This window comes from Urocampus carinirostris, chromosome 1 (assembly GCF_059441175.1).
Source record: "Urocampus carinirostris isolate Australia breed hairy pipefish chromosome 1, RoL_Ucar_1.0, whole genome shotgun sequence".
NCBI lineage: Eukaryota > Metazoa > Chordata > Actinopteri > Syngnathiformes > Syngnathidae > Urocampus > Urocampus carinirostris.
In genome coordinates, this window is record NC_142349.1 from 34,643,656 (window position 1) to 34,661,612 (window position 17,957).

Consider the following 17,957-nt stretch of genomic DNA (forward strand, 5'->3'; position numbering starts at 1 on the left):
TGGTGATAAATGACAGTCCAAATTTTTATTTGGTAGTCTTTGTATTTATATAGCCTGATAGATCCGCAGAAAATGTGTAGCACTCCAACAGATAATAACCACTAATAAATAATGCTTTTTTTTGTATGAAAATTTTATTTTCTTGAGTTGTGTAGAAAAATAACATACTATTTTACATATGGAAAAACATTTTTTGGGAGACGAAACAGACAAAAAGATGATTTATGTGATGAAAATAGCAAACATCAATAGAAAATTACACTGGACCACAGTGCTGGTACAGTTTCTACTGTGAATGTCAATACAAATTTAACACTCGGTATCCCATTTTGTAGAAGGGGGTGTTAGCAAAACGGCAAGCCAAATTAGAATACAATGTATGGTATTTCATTTCCTTCGTTTGTTTAACCGGAAGAATGTGAGCGTCACTCAATAGGCCGAATGCCTGGTCATCCACTGTCTATTCTGTTCTTCCATGCATTCATGCCAAATAAATCAATGGGCGTGTTTACAGACAGGCAATAACGCAATTGACCCCTGAAATATAGTGTAAAGCAGGGGTCGGGAATATTTTTGACCCAAAGAGCCATAAAAGCGACAGCACATTTTATAACAATGTGTGACATTTGATGACTTGATAAAATCTATGAAATAATAAAAACGTAAGAGCTTGTTTCCCATATCAATACAAATATACCACTTCAAATTTGTTTCCCTCCCGCAGTTATTTAAGAGTGTTGAGGCTCATTTTGACTGTCACTTTTGTCCCAAACAATGGTTTCAAAACAAGGTGCGAGCAAAGTTATTTTGTAAAAAAGACACCAAATACTGCAAAAGAGGATACCAAGGTATTTACCTTCAGTGCAGACGGCGCTGGGCGAGGAGTGCACACGCCCTGTGTATAGCTCCGTCCATTCCTACCACTCACCCGATCAAATTGCTCTAGGTGCTTGGTTGAAGTAGAGGTATAGAAACAGCTGTGATAGCCATGCAGACTTTGGAAAGTCTTTCCGATAGCAGCTCAATTTCCATTGTTGTCGTGCGTTTTTAAATTCTCTTGTACCCCTCTAAGACACCCACCACTCTACTCATATTTGTTTTAAGCAAGTCACACTGGGCCACTATTTATCCTCCTTTGTTTACAAGGGGTGAAAATATCCAAAATTCTGAAGCTAATTTGAATTTATCTGACTCAAGTGCTGATTTGTAAAAGTTCTGAAGGGTATTTGGAGGCACAAGCAGGAGAATTTAACAATAAATTGTACTATGACGAAACCCTAGAACTAAATCGCACTTTTGTTCCAGTAGGTTTATTTGTTATTTTATCATTTTTTGCGGGGGATTCGAATCCTTAAACTCTACGACAAGAACTACATTGTCAAGTCGTTCTTAAACCCTAGATCATTACTTTAATCCCTGTTCACAAACCCCCTTGAAAGTTTATTTGTAATGCCAGCCTTGGCGTCTAGGCATACATTAGGACCCCAACTGGACATCCTTATGTGAAAACCCAACACAAGTGAAAATGTATTTTTGGAACATTAGAGATTCCACCCAAAAAAAATAAAAACACTCCTTTTTTTGGACTGTAATTTTCTAAATCCTGATCCTTTTCTGAATCTCGAATTCCCGCATGGAGAAAGTCCTCCGTTACCCTGACATGTTTTTGCAGTCCTAGTTTGAGGGTCAATAATCTTTGCTTTGTTTTGATTGGCCAGTCTGCATCTAAGTGTGTGTCTTTGATATAGTATGCATGGGACACCACAGTGAACAGTGAAAGCCTGTCACAAATAGCAAAGATTGAACAGTTGGCCATAAAATAATTGGAAAAAAACAAACAAAACAAAAACCACACGCACACAACCAAAAACAAACACCACAACTTTTTTTTTTTGCTGCAGATAGGAAGCATTACATGTTGACATGTACTTTACAAGTGTAAACCTTACAGTTTACATGCCATTTACATGTTATTGGCATATCAATTACAGTACCAAAATGAGCTTTGCGAAAGCTTCTGCAGTCTCACCTTGATATGTTAACACACCGCTGTCAAAAGCAATCAGTTGCCTGCTGTCCATTTTGTCACGCGGCGGGCATCAAAAAAGGCATTCCAGTCATGGGGGGACTGGCGGTCTTAGGGGCTCGACTCCAAAACAAAAAAAAGACCCCCATTACCATTGTTGCTGCACGTTTGTCGTCCGCCGTTGGCAAAAAATGCTCCATCGTAAAAATCCTGCACTCCTTACACAAAATTCCAAACCTTTGGTCCACGTTTTTTATATATAAAAATACAATACTGTTATTTTTATGCAGGTTTCGGTATAAATATGAAAGAAAAAAACTATTCTACTGTGCAAGTGACGATAAACATACACATTTCAAGAGTTGAGGATCCAGGGTGCAGAGGTATTTTTCTTGGTTCCTTTTTTATTATTATTTATTATTATCTTAAACAAACTTAGTCATTCAATGGACTAGAAAGCCGCCATTGAAACGTGTCATGCGTGTGGAAAATGTGCATGACACTTCGCTACCTGCTCCCGGTGAAAGAGACTTTCCTCACAAATTTTCAAAAAGCTGCCGTTTTGCCGCAGTACACGGGAAGATATGTTGCTTTGTTTTTCGACAAAATCTCAGAGTAAAATCAGGGAATAAATGACACATTTCCCCAAAATTTATTCTAAAAAAGGTTGTTAAATGTTTTCTAATCAAACGTTAACTGATTCACTACTACAAACGGCTTCATCTATTTTTTTCTGGGGTTTTGCATACTGAAGATTCCAATCATTTGAGTAGTTCTCGATAAATTGACCCAGATTAAAGAGGTAATTTGGAGGTTTTAAACATAGTGACCTGATTTTTATTGTGGGTTGAATGAAAACAACTATGTTTTTAAGGGTTTGTTTATTATGATGAGATGCATTTTCTGGAGTTGGCTATAAAAATATTCTTTTTTTGTATATTTTAAACAAAACAATACAAAATTGTTTCTACCCCAATTTGACTACCTGTTCTGAAACAATTGTGACTATTATTATCTTTCAGTTAAATAAACCTAAGTAATGATTCAATCTCACCGAAACTCAGATTGGGATATTTCTGACCTAACTGTTCTGGTGTGATGAAAGCATACTGGCTATCTGCCCAGGAGAATAGCAACTGTTGGATACTAGGGTTTACCAAATTATCCATTACAGATATGAAACTGTACAATATATTTGTTCTTATTTGTGTACAAGATAAATATCCAAAGCTGCCTTTCAAAATTTTGAAATTCATCAAATGGGCTATGTCGTTATTTGAGAGCTCATACTTTTCCTGAACTTTTTTTCATTGTTTTCTTTTCAATGTAATATTTGTAGTAGCTTTTTTCACAAAAACTGGATGGGTGTCCTTGTCTAAGTTCCTAGATTTACTCAACATGGTGGAGCTTAAGCGAAGACAAGGGGCCCTTAAGGCGATTTTTTGTGCATCTTATGATGCTCGCTAAAAATACTGTCAATAAGTGGATATGGTGTAGGGAGTATGTTAACGAGGAAGGCAAGACAATTGGTTTTTAACTCCAAACAGCGGCTTTGACAAAAAATTGCCAACTTTCAGTTCAATTTCAAACAGTAGTCTTTCATATTTTATCATGATTTCCTGCAATGGTATACGTACATCGAAAGCAAATTTAATTTCATTTATCAAAAATAGTTTTAGCAGGACCAAAATTGTTTTGGGGTATTGTGAAAAATACATTTTCACCAAGAAATTTCAAATTCAAGTTCTGTAAAAAGGCGCGCAATTAGTCGGAAGTGCTCTTTTTCTTTGTTGATTTCAGAAGTAAGATGTTAAGCCCGAGCTGGACCCAAACCCAAATTTAAGGCCGGCTCGGACCTAAAATGTCAATCATTTCGTTCAGGTCCACTTGGGCCTCTTTCTCACTGCCTTTTATAAACTATCTACCCGTCACTGTTCTTCTTTGTCTTTCTCTCCTCTCTCTCTCTCTCTCTAAAAGTGCCGTGCTAGATTCTTACTGCTCTTGTGGTGAATAGCCCAGTGTTCATCCCATCAAAATGACTAACTGCCTTAAAATTTTACCGTGAATCTTAAAACACCCTCTGCAGACACAGAAATTTAAAAGATGTAAATGTTTATCCAGTCTTGTTTAAATTAGACTTAATTACAAAAGACAGGCTGTAATTTGTTTTCGGAAATCAGCACTCCGTCTCCCGAGTCCTCACAAATAAATTATGAAATTTCGGGTTTGTTTCACTGCCTGGTTCTGCAAATCAAGTTAACTGGTCGAGCTTAGGCTCAGTCGGGCTTTAATACCCTTGGACCTCCATCGGCTGGATTTTTTAGGCCCGATCTCACCTCTGGCTGATTGTAAGTTATTGCTAATGGCGTCCCACATTGTTTAGCCTTCACACATGAGTCTGCATCCTCTGAGTGTGTTTCTGCGAATGGTCGGAAGGGGGCGATGAGTAGGAAAAGCGCGTTGCCGTGCCATACTTCCCCGTTTCAGGGCTCTGTTCCTCAAGTCCGCTCCCAACTCCAGTTGGATACATCTCGTAGGCCGGCCCCTCTTCCACTGGTGGCACAAAGGCCATGCGGTAGCTGTGGTACTGCGATGGGTACCCGTAGTTGTCGTAGGCCAACTGGGTGGTGCTGTCCAAAAGCCCGCAGTCGCCAGGGTAATCTCCAGGCGGGTTGGACGACGCCTGTTGGGCTGCGGCTGCCCGGGAGAGAGTGCTGAAGTGGGTGTAATTGGAGTGGGACATACGGGAAGGGGGTCGCGGGTCGTAGCAGCCAGCACGGGAGCCTGGCACTTCGCTGGGTGGTACAGCACCAGTAGGGGCAGGGGGTACAGCAGCGGACACAGCGCTGCCAACCCCCGGCCCGCTGCTGCCGTTGGGAGAGCGAAACTCTCCGGTGTAGTGGACCACACGGGATTGAGGGCGGGCTTCATCATGTGTGGTCGCTCGCACATTGTAGTAGCCGTTGGTTGGATCCTGAAATTAAAAGCACAATTTACTTAACATGTCTTATTAAGCATTTGTAATTAGTTTGAAAGTGTATGAAGGTTGAAGCCCCAATTCGAAACCATAAATGTAACTTGTCAAACTAACCCAATACGGTAATCACTCGTTCTTCGCGGGAGTGGATTTAAAAAACACGCATAATCAAGTACAAAACGTTATTCCTCCATTAAATACAAAAAAAGCAAAGCTACAGGCTCAGGTATTTGTTAAACGACATATATACTTTATGAACATTTTTACAAATAACTTTTAAACTGTAAAATTATAATTTTAAAAACAAATTTGCCCTCAACTGTACTATATTGATTAAGAACACGAGCCACTTTACATGATACTTTGTTGCCATCTGGTGGATTTTAAGGAAAACAGGTCAGCAACCCAAAATTGCAATATTGGACGGATAAAAACACTAACAAAAAATATGTCGTGAGCGACAAAGAATTAAAAGCCTTAAATAAGCCTTACAAAAAAGGAAACACATACTGTATCTATATGCATTGGAAAACCATATACAAGCATTTATAAAACCATATACTCCATATATAACCATATATAAAACCATATAAACCCTATATTTTTCCATTAACAAACATTTTTTATAAAGTGCCAGGGAGCCAATAAGACGCGCCAAAAACCCGCATGTGGCTTTAGAGCAAGGTCAGTAGGTCAACAAGTCCAGGTTTGTTGGCAATAGTAGGCATCTTTTCACTATATGTTATATGTCGAAGTGTCCTTGGGCAAGACACTGAATCCCTAATGCTCCCAACAAGCAGGTTGGCGCCTTGCATGGCTGCACGGCCGCTATTGGTGTGTGAGTGAGTGTGAATGGGTAAGTGTAAAGCACATTGTAAAGCGCTTTGGGAAGTCTTCATTGACTTGAAAAGCGCTATATAAATCTAGACCATTTATACTCAAAAACACTTCTGAGGACCTGCGGGGGACCTGGGTGGAAATACACCCTGCCCCATTAGGACACCTCCTATACCCTGTTTTTAATTGCATTTGCGACAATAGGGCACACCTATTGGGATGGGTTACTTCATGGTGCAGGGTAGGTCTTGCCAGTAAGGGACCTGGTGAGCCTAGGAATAAGTTTTTGTCCACTAATTGCTAGCTTGACTACTGTGTCTGTCCTGGGCGGGCTTGGGGGTTCGGAGGCCTGCAGTATCCCCCAATGTGGGGGTTGATTGAACATCTTACTAAAAACCTGTGCTTATAGTACAGTAATAATGAAAAAAAAATCCTACCTTAAGCTCGTAGTCTTCGCGCGTGTCGCTGTGCACGTCCTGCTTGAGCTCCATATCGTCTTTGAAGGGCTGAGTGGAGGGAGAGAGCGAGACAGAGGGCAGAAACTAAACCGTCAAACGACAAATAACACAAACAGAGGGAAATAAGGAAGAACACATGTCGAGGAAGGAGGAAGACAGGGAGGAAAACAGAGTTGCAACTTTTATTCATTTAGCTTCGTCAACTCTTGCTGATTGATAAGTTAACAAAATTCAAATAAAATACTATAAATTAAACGTCAATCAGTATTAGTCCCATATCTGCTCCCTTTTCAAAGTACCAGTAATTGTGCCAGCATCCCCTTGTAATCGGTTTGTTTTTTTATTTTTATTTTTTCCATAACTTGTGTAGAGTATGGGCAAACTCGGGCCCATGGCCAAGTAAGAATATTATGATTATTTCCAACATATGAATGTAGTAATATGAACAAAAGATAAATGTGTTTTTGTTGTTGCAATCTTTGAACACATTGTGTGGATAATACTACGATAAAAATACTACAAATATACTGCAAAATTAATGATCTCATTTAATGTTTAAAACAGGGACCTGTTATATTTTTTGGCCTTAATTGTGAAAAAAAAAAAAAGAAAAATACTAGAGATAGCATGAAAGTAATACTACAGTAATACTACGAAAAGCGTTTACAAAAAAATTAAAAAAACATAAAACACTTAAATAATATTTCAAAAATACTACAGAAACACTACAAAATACTACTACAGAAATATTACAAAAATATTACAGAAAAACTATAAAATACTACAAAAATATTAAAAAACTATGAATCAAATTATGTGCAAATTTAGGACCCAATATATTATTTGCTTTAATTGGAAGCGTTTCAAAACCAGATTAATGGAATCGTTGGGAATGTAATTAAAAATAAATAGACATAGATGTCTGCATATAGACTTATTCATAATTGCAAATGAGAAAAATTGGCATAGACCCTAGGCCCAGGTCCCAGGCGAAATTTCTTAACCCAGTGCGGCTGTCAATTCCAAAAAGGTTTAAACACCCCTGCCCTAAGCATTCAGAACAAATTCGGATTGTTTTAGCATTTGTGGAGAACTAGTTAAGTAGCAAAATCGTGAGCAGATGTCACAGTTGCTCAGGTCACGTCCAATCACGGCTCAGCAGTTCCCCCAGGCCGAGCTGTGATTGGTTGCTCACACTCACCGAATACATGGCCTTGACCATGCGTGTGGCCGTGGAGACATTAGCCGCTTCCTCCTCCAGATTGTGCGTTTCCTTGTTGACCGTCTCCACTTTGATGTCGGCTTTGCCAAGCGTCACTCCTCGACGACCTGCAAGGACGTTTTCAGGTTCAAGATCGGTCTAACAGAATAAATGTACGTAATCAGGATAGAAAAAAGTATAATTGTATTCTGTTACAGTTACAGAAAAAAATTCAATTCACAGGTATATCCTGTGTAAATAGGTATTACTTTGCAGGATTAAGATTTTTCTCGAAAGCATTTTTATGTTGCACACTACAGCAGACAATATTGATGTCCAGTGTGCGTTAGTTTTATTATTTATTTTATTATTTTCCTTGTTTGCATTGGATTTTTTTATATTCGCCATGTTGCTCTCTCTGCAGTCTCATTCGTTCCACACACACGCAGCACACTCAGGAGCCCGACCCCTACCTGCGGAGCTACCCAAGGTGCCTGACCACAAAAGCATCGCAAAACTAACAGAAATGTGATTTCATCAAAGTGCAACTAACGAGACAACATTACCAGACATGTATGAACTAATGAAATCACATGAAATTACATTATTATTGCAATTTAATGCCCTCTTCCATAGGGTCCTTTCAAGCATCCATTCATTCACTTAGTACACTCATTAACTTTTGTCTTATGTTCACATATACATAATGCACTTATAGATTAATTGTGTCTATCATAATTTAATTTTTTGACAATAGAGAGACAGAAAAAGATGACAAGATGTCCCAAAGTTTGAGCACTACATTTTTGCTCAATACACTATACTACGCAGGTAAAATGTGAGCACTATTTTTGTTGAACTCCAAACAACTACCTGATCTTAATTTCCTCAATTTTTTTCATGGTCACTTTGAACACAATTTAATATTTGTATTCATATTAAGTTCATTTTGTCTTTTATTAGAATATTTGGCATTGAAATAATCCAAAAGTAATGAAGTTACATTAACATAATATAATGGTGTTCAGATTATGTTAATAATTACATTTTCCAACAGGTAATTAGCAACTGTATCAAATTACATTTTTAAAGAAACCCTCCCAGCCTTGGTCACAATCCAACCAATTCAAGCACCATGCTCAGAGTTGCCAATAGAATTTATATTTTTGGTTTTAATGAAAATGAAACAGGTCTTATTTCATTATCAACCTGTTTTGGTCACAATACCAGATACAGATGACATTTTGGCAGCTTCCATTTGTTGTGTCATTGCTGCAGCCACTTGCGACACAACGCCGAGGCATTCTCCACAAAAACTACCAACACTTGGCCTAAAACACTTAAAACATTTTCGACCAGTTAACATGGTAACCAATAGGATGAATGGCTTGCTAGGGTGCTGGTGTGCTTCACATGACGTCAGAGCTTAGGAAGTCAAAGGAGGCTGACTGTCTTCAAAATGCATTATTTTGGAAAATAATTGGAATATACCAACTACATACACAAAGATATTATGCAAAAACATTTCACATGTTTTAGAATGTGGGAATCCTTTTAGCAAAACTGCAAGGAGTCATTTCAACATATTCATTATTTTTATAGTCTTGTTTAAAAATTGCAAGCCTAATAATAAAGTCTGGGTTCATTTTTCATTTATAATAAAAGCACAGTAATTTGGCATTCACACATGCAATTTTTTTTAATTTCGTGGTGTGCAAATAATATGCCGAAAAAAAGGAATAATCTTTCCAAGGCTCATCTTTTTTCCCCTCTGCTGCTTTTTTCATCTGGTGTATCAACAGTAATCGTTGTGTGTGTGTTCAGGCGTTTGGAGGCTGTTTGCCTCGTTGCATGAATTTTCATGAGTCTCATTTGAATAGGACGCCAAAGCAGATGGTATATGCCGTAGAAGCTTGAGTGACGGATGCGAGAAACTCACTGCTTTTGCGTTGACGGTACAGGAAGAAGGTGAGAGCCAGCAGCAACATGAGCAGCAGGATGCACGAGCCCACCGTCCCCCCGGCGATAATGCCCACCGGGACAATATCTGGTAGACGCATCAAAAGCAAAAAAAAAGACACACAAAAAAAGGACTTCTTGGTTTATCAAAATGAATAAATCCATAAATAAATTCATATCATGGAACAAAATTCAGAGAAAAATCACTTTAGGACTGTGATCTAAATTTCACAGCACGAGGGTGAATTGCGGCCTGTGGGGTGATAGTTTGAGGGCCCCACCTTCTTATAAAAGTTCAAGCGGATAGTGTATATTATTTAACGCCTCCGAGTGTTAGAAAGAACAATATTGATTTCAAAATAATAAGAAAAAAATACACGAACTATGATATAAATGTACTTTTTAAAAATATACTCATAGGTTAGGAAATTTGCTTTTATTTTGCACCGAGGAAGCTGACACCATTTTCCACCATTTTTCTCCGGAGGTTAACCCCAAATACCAAAAACCTTGTAAAAGGCTAGGCAAACAAGTTAAGATGGAAAATGGTAAAACTTGGTCACTTTGAGACTCTGTAGTTTGTATTCTTCTTTGTTATTTTTAGCACTCATTTCGCTTGCACTACACAATATAACAACATCTAATGGTCAAATGATATAGTGTCCCGTTCATGTTAGTGCAGTCCATACAAATTGTTGATTTTTTGTTACAGATTGATTTTATTTTCTTATTAATTCTTGATGTTTATTTATTTTTAGATCTTAATTCGTGCAACAAAAAACAAACATTTAAAAGCAGTGGTATGATTGATTTCCTTGTGAAAAACTTGATTAAAGCAAAAGCAATCTTCTCTGTGACTTTCCAAATTTAGTGTTTGCGAAGCTGGTGCAACACGGTAAACACTATGTTCAAAATATATAGGGCAACGTTTCAACGTTACAGTTGACACTCATGGTGTTATGCCAACAGACCCTGTTTTGGCTGTACGTCTCTAAAGGAATCCTTTTTGCGTAAACTTATTAAACAATTTATGTTCATTGTTGAGGCACTTCATGATGAAAATCCTTCGCAGCAAAATGGCGGATAATCACTCCCGATGATCTACGGGTAGAGTAATTGTTTTGCGCAGGGGTTGCGTTCCAAAAAGGTCCTGCATTAAGTGAGTTGTCCGACTTGGGGAATTTAGCAAATAAAGTAGCTTTCTATTGGGAAAATAATCTCAATTTAGCCTAAAAACTGAATTCCAGCATGCCCTTATGGTATTAGTGTATCATCACTATTTTTCACTTTTTTGGGCCAGGCTGTATTAGGAAATAATAAAAGATTGATTCTGAATGTTTCAAAACTATCCACTTTATCTCACATGACATTTTGTTGCCAAAATGTAGACATGATTGGAAAAACTGCTTTTATCTTCCTTATGGGAGAGTGTGCAATATTTAGTGCCTCGTAATGGTACAATATACTTTAATTTCGGGGCGGCAGTAGCTCAGGAGGTAGAGCGATCGTTTTAGGATTAAGGGATCCCAGTTCGAATCCCGGCTTGTAAGTGTTACATGTCGAAGTGTCCTTGGGTAAGACACTGAACCCCCATTACCCCCAATAAGCAGGTTAGCGCCTTACATGGCTGCACAGATCACGGCCGCTATTGGGAAATGTGAAGCACAATGTAAAGCGCTTTGGGTCATTGACTTGAAAAGTGCTATATAAATGCAGATCATTTCATTTCATTTCATAATTAGTATGGTCTGCATTTATATAGCGCTTTTCAACTCAATGAAGACCTCCCAAAGCGCTTTACAATGTGCTTTACAACTACCCATTCACACACACTCAGAGACTGATAGCAGCATCAGCCATGCAAGGCACTACCGGCTTATCGGGGGCATTAGGGATTCAGTGTCTTGCCCAAGGACACTTCGACAGGAGCTGGGAGTCGATCCTGCGATCTCTTGATCCCAAGATAAGTGCTTTGCCTCCTGAACTACTGCCGTCCAGAAACATTGATTTGAATACAAAGCAAAAATACATGAATTATCATACCAATGTTAATTCTTATAAAAAATCATAGGTCGAGAAATTTGTATTTCTTTTACAATATGAAATCCGTACCTAAGGTGTTTGTTTGCTGTCTTGTCGCTTGCTGTGTTGCACTGTTCTTTGTTACAATTAGACAACAGTGCCATATAGTGGTCAAATATTACACACTAGGTCTATAAGAGTATGGAGAAGAGAACTTGGTTTGAGATGGACAGCACGATTTTCTGCCTTTGGGGCCCGACTGTAGTCATTACGAGTGTTTTGATGACATTGTGACTTTTAGGGAAACATGAAATGGAAACAGACTTGCACATAAGTACTAAAGTACTACCAACGTTATCACGACAACCCTGTATGTAACATCCCACATGCCGACATTTCTTGTGTAAATACCATGTAAATTATAACTATAGCCTTATCCCCCTTGTCTTATAACATTATCTTCTCTGTTCCTTTATCTTCTTGCTCATACCTCACTATGAATGTGTAAAACTGGAGTGTCATGCCCAATTTCGTTGTCACAATATGTTAGCCCATTTGTAACAATGACAATAAAGGTATATTCTATTCTATTCTATTCTAAACAGATGAAATTCGAGCAGCAACAATGAATAGATAATATCGATTAAAATCAATGATTAAAAGTTCTGGCAACAAATAATTTCATCGTTTTGTTATGTCACGCGATGTATGCGTCACTGAGCACGTCGCAGAGCCAATGACACACACCCAGCGCGAATCGGCGAGCATAAGATAGCGAGGTGGAGTGCGGACTAAGGCGCTATTGTCAAAGGTTACGTCAATTCATCTCATGAAACATGACGGACACGGAGAAAACAGTTTAACCGAAGTCTGCAAAATTGTGGGACCACTCCACACTATACCAAAGAAAAAAAGTGATATGGCACGGGAATAATGGTGGGGCAGCAATCAAAACCAAAACAAGGAGTCAGTGACAAGGGTGAAGGAAGCTCAGAAGCAGGGCAGGCCACTACACTATTTATTTGTATTCATAGTTTTTTTTTTGCATTTTTAAGTGTGGAAACGTAACCTTAATCTCTGGTAGCTTGCTAATGTTAGTGTTTGTTCTTTAGCTAATGACTGCGTCTGTGTGTGTGTGTGAGAGAGAGAGAGAGAGAGAGAGTAAGAGAGAGCAAGAGCGAGAGATACTTTGTATTTCAGTTAAATAATCTTAAGCAGTGTTTAATTGTGCTTCATAAAAAATAAAAAAAAATAAAACTTCCGCTTTCACACAATGGTGGTAAGATTGAGCATTGAGTTTTAATTTTCTGGTAAAGTATGAGGGACGAAGTGAGAAAACCTAACATTAGCATTTGGTTTGCCCCCTCAATGCCAGCGTTTGCTTGCTAGATTATAATGACAGCGTGTGTGAGAGCAAGATACTTTCTCAAAGCAGGAAGAGTGAGTGAGTTGATGAGCAAGAGTGATAGATGTTATATTTGCTTTTTAACCTTGGAAATGTTACTGGGTTTTCACATTAGCATTTATTTCTTGTTCCAAAAAGTCATCTCCCTTAAACAACGAAGATTCATTTTTTTGTTTTGCACTTTAAAATAAAGTATTTATTTGCAGGCGTACAGCATACATTTGTATGTATTTTGTTTGGTTTTTGATAAACACAGATTTTCTCCATTGATTAATATCGTAGGATATTCTGTTTTGTGCACCATTTTCTCATTCCTCCACAGAATTTTAATATTTGAATAAAGAAGAGGAAATAAATGTGTTTTTTTAAAATTCGATACATGGGTTAATCAAAAAATGATCATCAGATTAATTGATTATTAAAGCCCTAGTTTAGATCACAACGTTATTGACATAAAGGCAGACACTGGCAGGAAAAACGTGGGTTGACTGTGTAGAAAATCGGAATGTAGAACACAATGCACAATGAAAACCTGGGAAGTAGCGAAACCTAAAAAAGTATACCCTGATACAGCGAGGGATTACTGGATTAAAAAAAAATGCACTTTTATATAATAATTCATCTATTTTGCCTATTATTCCGATCAATGGGATAAAAGGCGTTTTTTACCCCCAGGAGGCGCTAAGTATAACACAACGTCCCATTAGAATTAAGAAAACAAACAGATCTCAGGTGGGTCATCCCCCAAAAAACAGCAAAGACAAAAAAAGAACTTGTAAGGGCAGCAAACAAACGTAACTTTCATCATTTCCCTACCGGTCTCCTCCAAGGTGATGATCATGGTGCGTGGCCCGAAAGAGTTCCATGCAGTGCAGTTGTACGGCGAGTGGAAGTCAGACTCCATAACATTATTGATGGTAAGCGTGGAGAGCACAGCGCCCCCTTGAGACGGCGGCTTGCTCTGCTCCACCGTGTAGCGCTCCATTAATGTTCCTTTTTCCTTCTCCCACACGTTTTCTTTCCACGCCCACACCTACAACGTACACGGAAGGTTTATGGGCCTTGTAGAGCCGGCATGTGGGATGTGATGAAATTCGGGGCCGCACGCACGTTGAGGTGTCATTAATGTCAAAGTAATGGTCTGACTTGAAAAACGAATACCCTTTTTAGGTTCTGGAAAGGCGCACATTGTAATGGAGTAGTTTCGTATTAGAAAGAGATGGAATAGACCCTTTCACAGTCTAAGTCAAAGCTGGAGGCAAAATAATACTCTGTCTCAGTTCAGCCATACTATCTGCCTCTGTTTCCTCTCCTTGTCCACCCAAATCCATAGATTAATCCTCTTTCGGCAGATTACTTTGAGTTGAAGGAAGTCTTCTCTAAAGATATAGCCACCTTGTTAGCTCCTCATTGATCATGCTAGTGCAAGATGGATGTCATTCCGGGTGTCCTTTAATGTCAAGTAAACTTTACAACCTATCCAAACCTGAGCAGGAAGCCACTGAGACCTACATTTCTGACAGCTTTGCCGTGGCTCTTATTAGCCCATGCTTCTCTCCTGAAGGGGCAGAATTTTGTTGAGTTTACAAGAAAGATGAAACCGTGTGGCCATGTATCGATTATAGGGAACTTAACGACATCACCGCAAAAACAAAGCACATGCAGCAAGTTCAGGTTGTCCTCCAGTGGCTCTTCCAGAACTGACAACTTTTTAAGGCACAGAATTTAATGTGCCATCCGTGAGCTTCCTAGGTTTTATTGTAGAACAGGGATGGATTAAAGCAGATCTGGTTCAGGCTAAGGTTCTGGCTGTCGTTGATTGGCCCAGTCCCTGCAACCGTAGAAAACTTTAGAGGATTCTTGGCTTTGCTTATTACTATTGCCGTTTCTTTCAGAATTAAAGCAGGGTTGCTTCCCCATTTAGTATACTCACTTCTGTCAAGACTCCGTTATCCTGGTCAGCCAAAGCCAAATCTGCCTTCCGTAAGTTGAAAGGTGTATTTTGTTCCGCTCCTGTCCTCACCCATCATGGACTTTCCGCGCAGTTCATCAGGGAGGTGAAGGCCTTCAAGATGGGGTCAGTGCAGTCCTGTGGCAGCGCTCTGGTTCGGTCCAAAAGTTACATTCATATGCTTTCTTCTCTAGTCAACTACCCCCCGCTGAACTGAATGGTTGGCGGTGGTCCTGGCCCTTCGAGAGTGGAGACATTGGCCGAATGGAGGTTCTAAGCCTTTTGTGTTCTGGTCTGACCAACTTCCGCCAGGCTTGGTGGCCCTTGTTTCAAGGTCCTTTCCAGTTCACCCTCAACTTATACCCGGATTCCCGGAACGTCAAGAAAAATGCCTTGTCACATCAGTTCGCCCTCGACTCTACTGCTTCTCAGGAGGGGACCACCCTTCCCTCGTTCTCTGTGGTGGGAGTGGCTGTGTGGTAAGTAAAGAGGTCTGTTCAGGAGGCCCAGCTGAACCAATCTATTCCATCAGAGTGCCTGCCGGGATGTCTGTTTGTACCTGCAATCGCTTGGTCTAATGTCCTTCAGTGGGGACATAGCTCCAAGATTGCCTGCCAACCTGGGTTCCATCGGACTTGGAGGTTTCCCCAGAGGGACAAAATGAACTGACTTGGAGAACCGGTCGACGATGGTGACGACCACAATTCTAATTAAGACGATTCAATTCAATGGATAAATACGGATGATCAGCGGCGGCTGGGTGTTTAGCGCACAGCCCAGAGTTCACACTGAGATACCGCAGTCTCCAACGTTTGCATGTTCTCCTTGCGATTGTATGGGTTTTGTCCGGGCACTCCAGTTTCCTCCCACATTCCAAAATCATGCACGGTAGGTTAATTGGCAAGTCCAAATTGTACATAGGTGTGAATGAGCATGTGCATTTTTGTCTGCCTCTGTGTGCCCTGTGACAGGCTGGCAACCAGTTCAGGGTGTCGCTTGCCCACTGCCTGAAGATAGTTGGGATGGGCTCCAGCACCTCGCAATCCTAGCGAGGATAAGCGGTGCAGATAATGGATGGATGGATAAATGAAAGACTGTCATATTGAGAAGCAGGAGAGAAAATACTGGTCATCCCAAGCTTAAATTGCACATTAACTTGCCTTACTGATATTTCAATGGCTATATTCTAACTCAAATGTGATTAGTCACGCCTTACATTAGCGATAGTCATATCCACTGCATAAATTCCTGAAAACCTTCTCTATCAAATAATGAGCACACAGAAGGATTTATTTAGGAATATCTAGTGACACACATACACATAGCTCAAACTGATTTTTTTAAAAGTCCTTGTGTCTGAGCATTAAGCCGCGACTATAATGTCGTATCACATTATACACTCGCAGTTCCCCGGCTGGGCGACGGGGGTTCTGAAGCCTCGAAAAAGCTCTGATTTCTGTCATGTCGGCGCAGCAAAAATTCGATAATTGCCGAAGAGAGGTGCAGCTGAAATGCATTTTTTGTGGAGGGCGGAAAGTGTTCTCACGCATGCATGCTTTGAAATCATCCATCACTTTGTGCAAGTGTGTTGTTCCATCAAGTGCTTTGAAATGAAAAAAAAAATGTTGAGTTAACATGTTTCTCCAGAGAATATAATTTAGGCCACATTCAAGAGGTTACCATTGATAAAGTCAGGGTGAAAAAACACGTATTAACACGCACACTCAAAAAACACTAAATGGACAATAAATCGGGCGAGCATGAGAAAAAAAACACACAACTGCGCTGTCGCGTTCGTGCTATAATGTGCGGTGACTAACATTCCTATGCCTAAAAGGACATAAATGAGCCTGATTCTGTATAAATGGACTCACAATCTTGTCTGGTGGGGGAGTGCTGGCAATGTAGCACTTAATCTCACCCCGCTCACCCCGGACAGCGTACTGGACTGGATCACTGGAGATTATGGGTGGGCCTGGGTGGTCCAAGACAAAACAAAAGGAGACAGGTGTTATCAATAATTATTCCTTCATTTTTGGGATATGGAACACAACTGATTTTAAGCCGCCTTCAACACATTTGTGAAGGAAAAAAACACTATGTACATACATAAGCCGCAGGTGCTCACATTGTAAAATGAGATGTTTATTTCCAGGTCATAATAAAATATTGTACCCTAACTTTTCTTTCCAAGAGGTTGCCTGTAATGTTGCAGCAACACAGCATTAAAAAAGGATTATAAGCGTTTCAGGGTACAAAGTTAAGAAAACAGTACAGCGCGCGCTGCAATTCTCCTTGATGCTCTTTTGTGATTTATCAAAAATAAATTCATACTTTTACTGGGCTTGGAACGGATCAGTTCATTTACATTCAAAAGGTGTCTATACTTACAAATTACAAGTCAAGTGAAGTCAAGTCACTATTCATTTTTGTATAGCCCTCTATCAAGGCTATTCCCAGAGCAAATTTAATTCGATAGTAGAGGTGCCACTGAATATTGAAGTTTTCATGATTAGCAGTGGTCCTATGAAGAGCTACCACTGTATGCTAGTCGCTAATGAGGTTGGCACACATTAATGATATTTCCTTTTTATTTAAACAAATGGGTACAGATACATTGACTGTTAGATAGCGACTCACCATTGACTGTGAGCATCACTTCGGTCTCGCCAACACCGATACGCGGCACAATGGCCTTGCAAACATACTGGCCAGCATCTGCCTGGCTCACCGACTTCAAGTACAGCTGGTTATTGTTACTCAGCACCTACACAAACAAACAGAGATTTAGACAAGCGTGGAAGAGGCTAAAAAGCAGAATCTGCTTGGAAGGCGTGAAGCTGAGCCAGACAGGCCGAGCGAGGGCAGCATATTTAATTCATAAAACATGTTGATTTACTCAGCAGGCTCCATTAGCTTTTTCTCCTGGAGCTTTCTTTTAAACTGTTGGGTATGAATTAAAGATTTATGACACGTGGAATCTTTCTACAAAGTGTCTACTTTAAAACTAAGTAAACATTTATGATGTCTGCCTTTTTAACACCAATGAATGGCTTTCAATGAGAGTTTATCTGTGACATTGGATTTCTGTCGGTGATGTTGTTCTAACATTTTTAACAGG

The 17,957-nt window shown here is 39.6% G+C and overlaps 1 protein-coding gene across 2 annotated transcripts in view; it reads right to left on the reverse strand.

Annotated features, from left to right (window-relative positions):
- Positions 1 to 4,382: 4,382 nt before the first annotated feature.
- kirrel1b (kirre like nephrin family adhesion molecule 1b) overlaps positions 4,383 to 17,957 on the reverse strand; it is a 98,330-nt gene continuing 84,755 nt past the window's right edge. The window contains exons 9-15 of one of the 2 annotated variants that reach the window (XM_088336585.1): positions 17,477 to 17,603; positions 16,711 to 16,811; positions 13,702 to 13,918; positions 9,439 to 9,546; positions 7,500 to 7,627; positions 6,278 to 6,346; positions 4,383 to 5,000 (exon numbers count right to left, since the gene is read on the reverse strand). In XM_088336585.1, the coding sequence (XP_088192711.1) occupies positions 4,413 to 5,000; positions 6,278 to 6,346; positions 7,500 to 7,627; positions 9,439 to 9,546; positions 13,702 to 13,918; positions 16,711 to 16,811; positions 17,477 to 17,603 (1,338 nt within the window). In that variant the 3' untranslated portion in view covers positions 4,383 to 4,412. Of the gene's footprint in view, positions 5,001 to 6,277; positions 6,383 to 7,499; positions 7,628 to 9,438; positions 9,547 to 13,701; positions 13,919 to 16,710; positions 16,812 to 17,476; positions 17,604 to 17,957 lie in introns of both variants that reach the window. The other variant, XM_088336575.1, reaches the window with a different exon arrangement.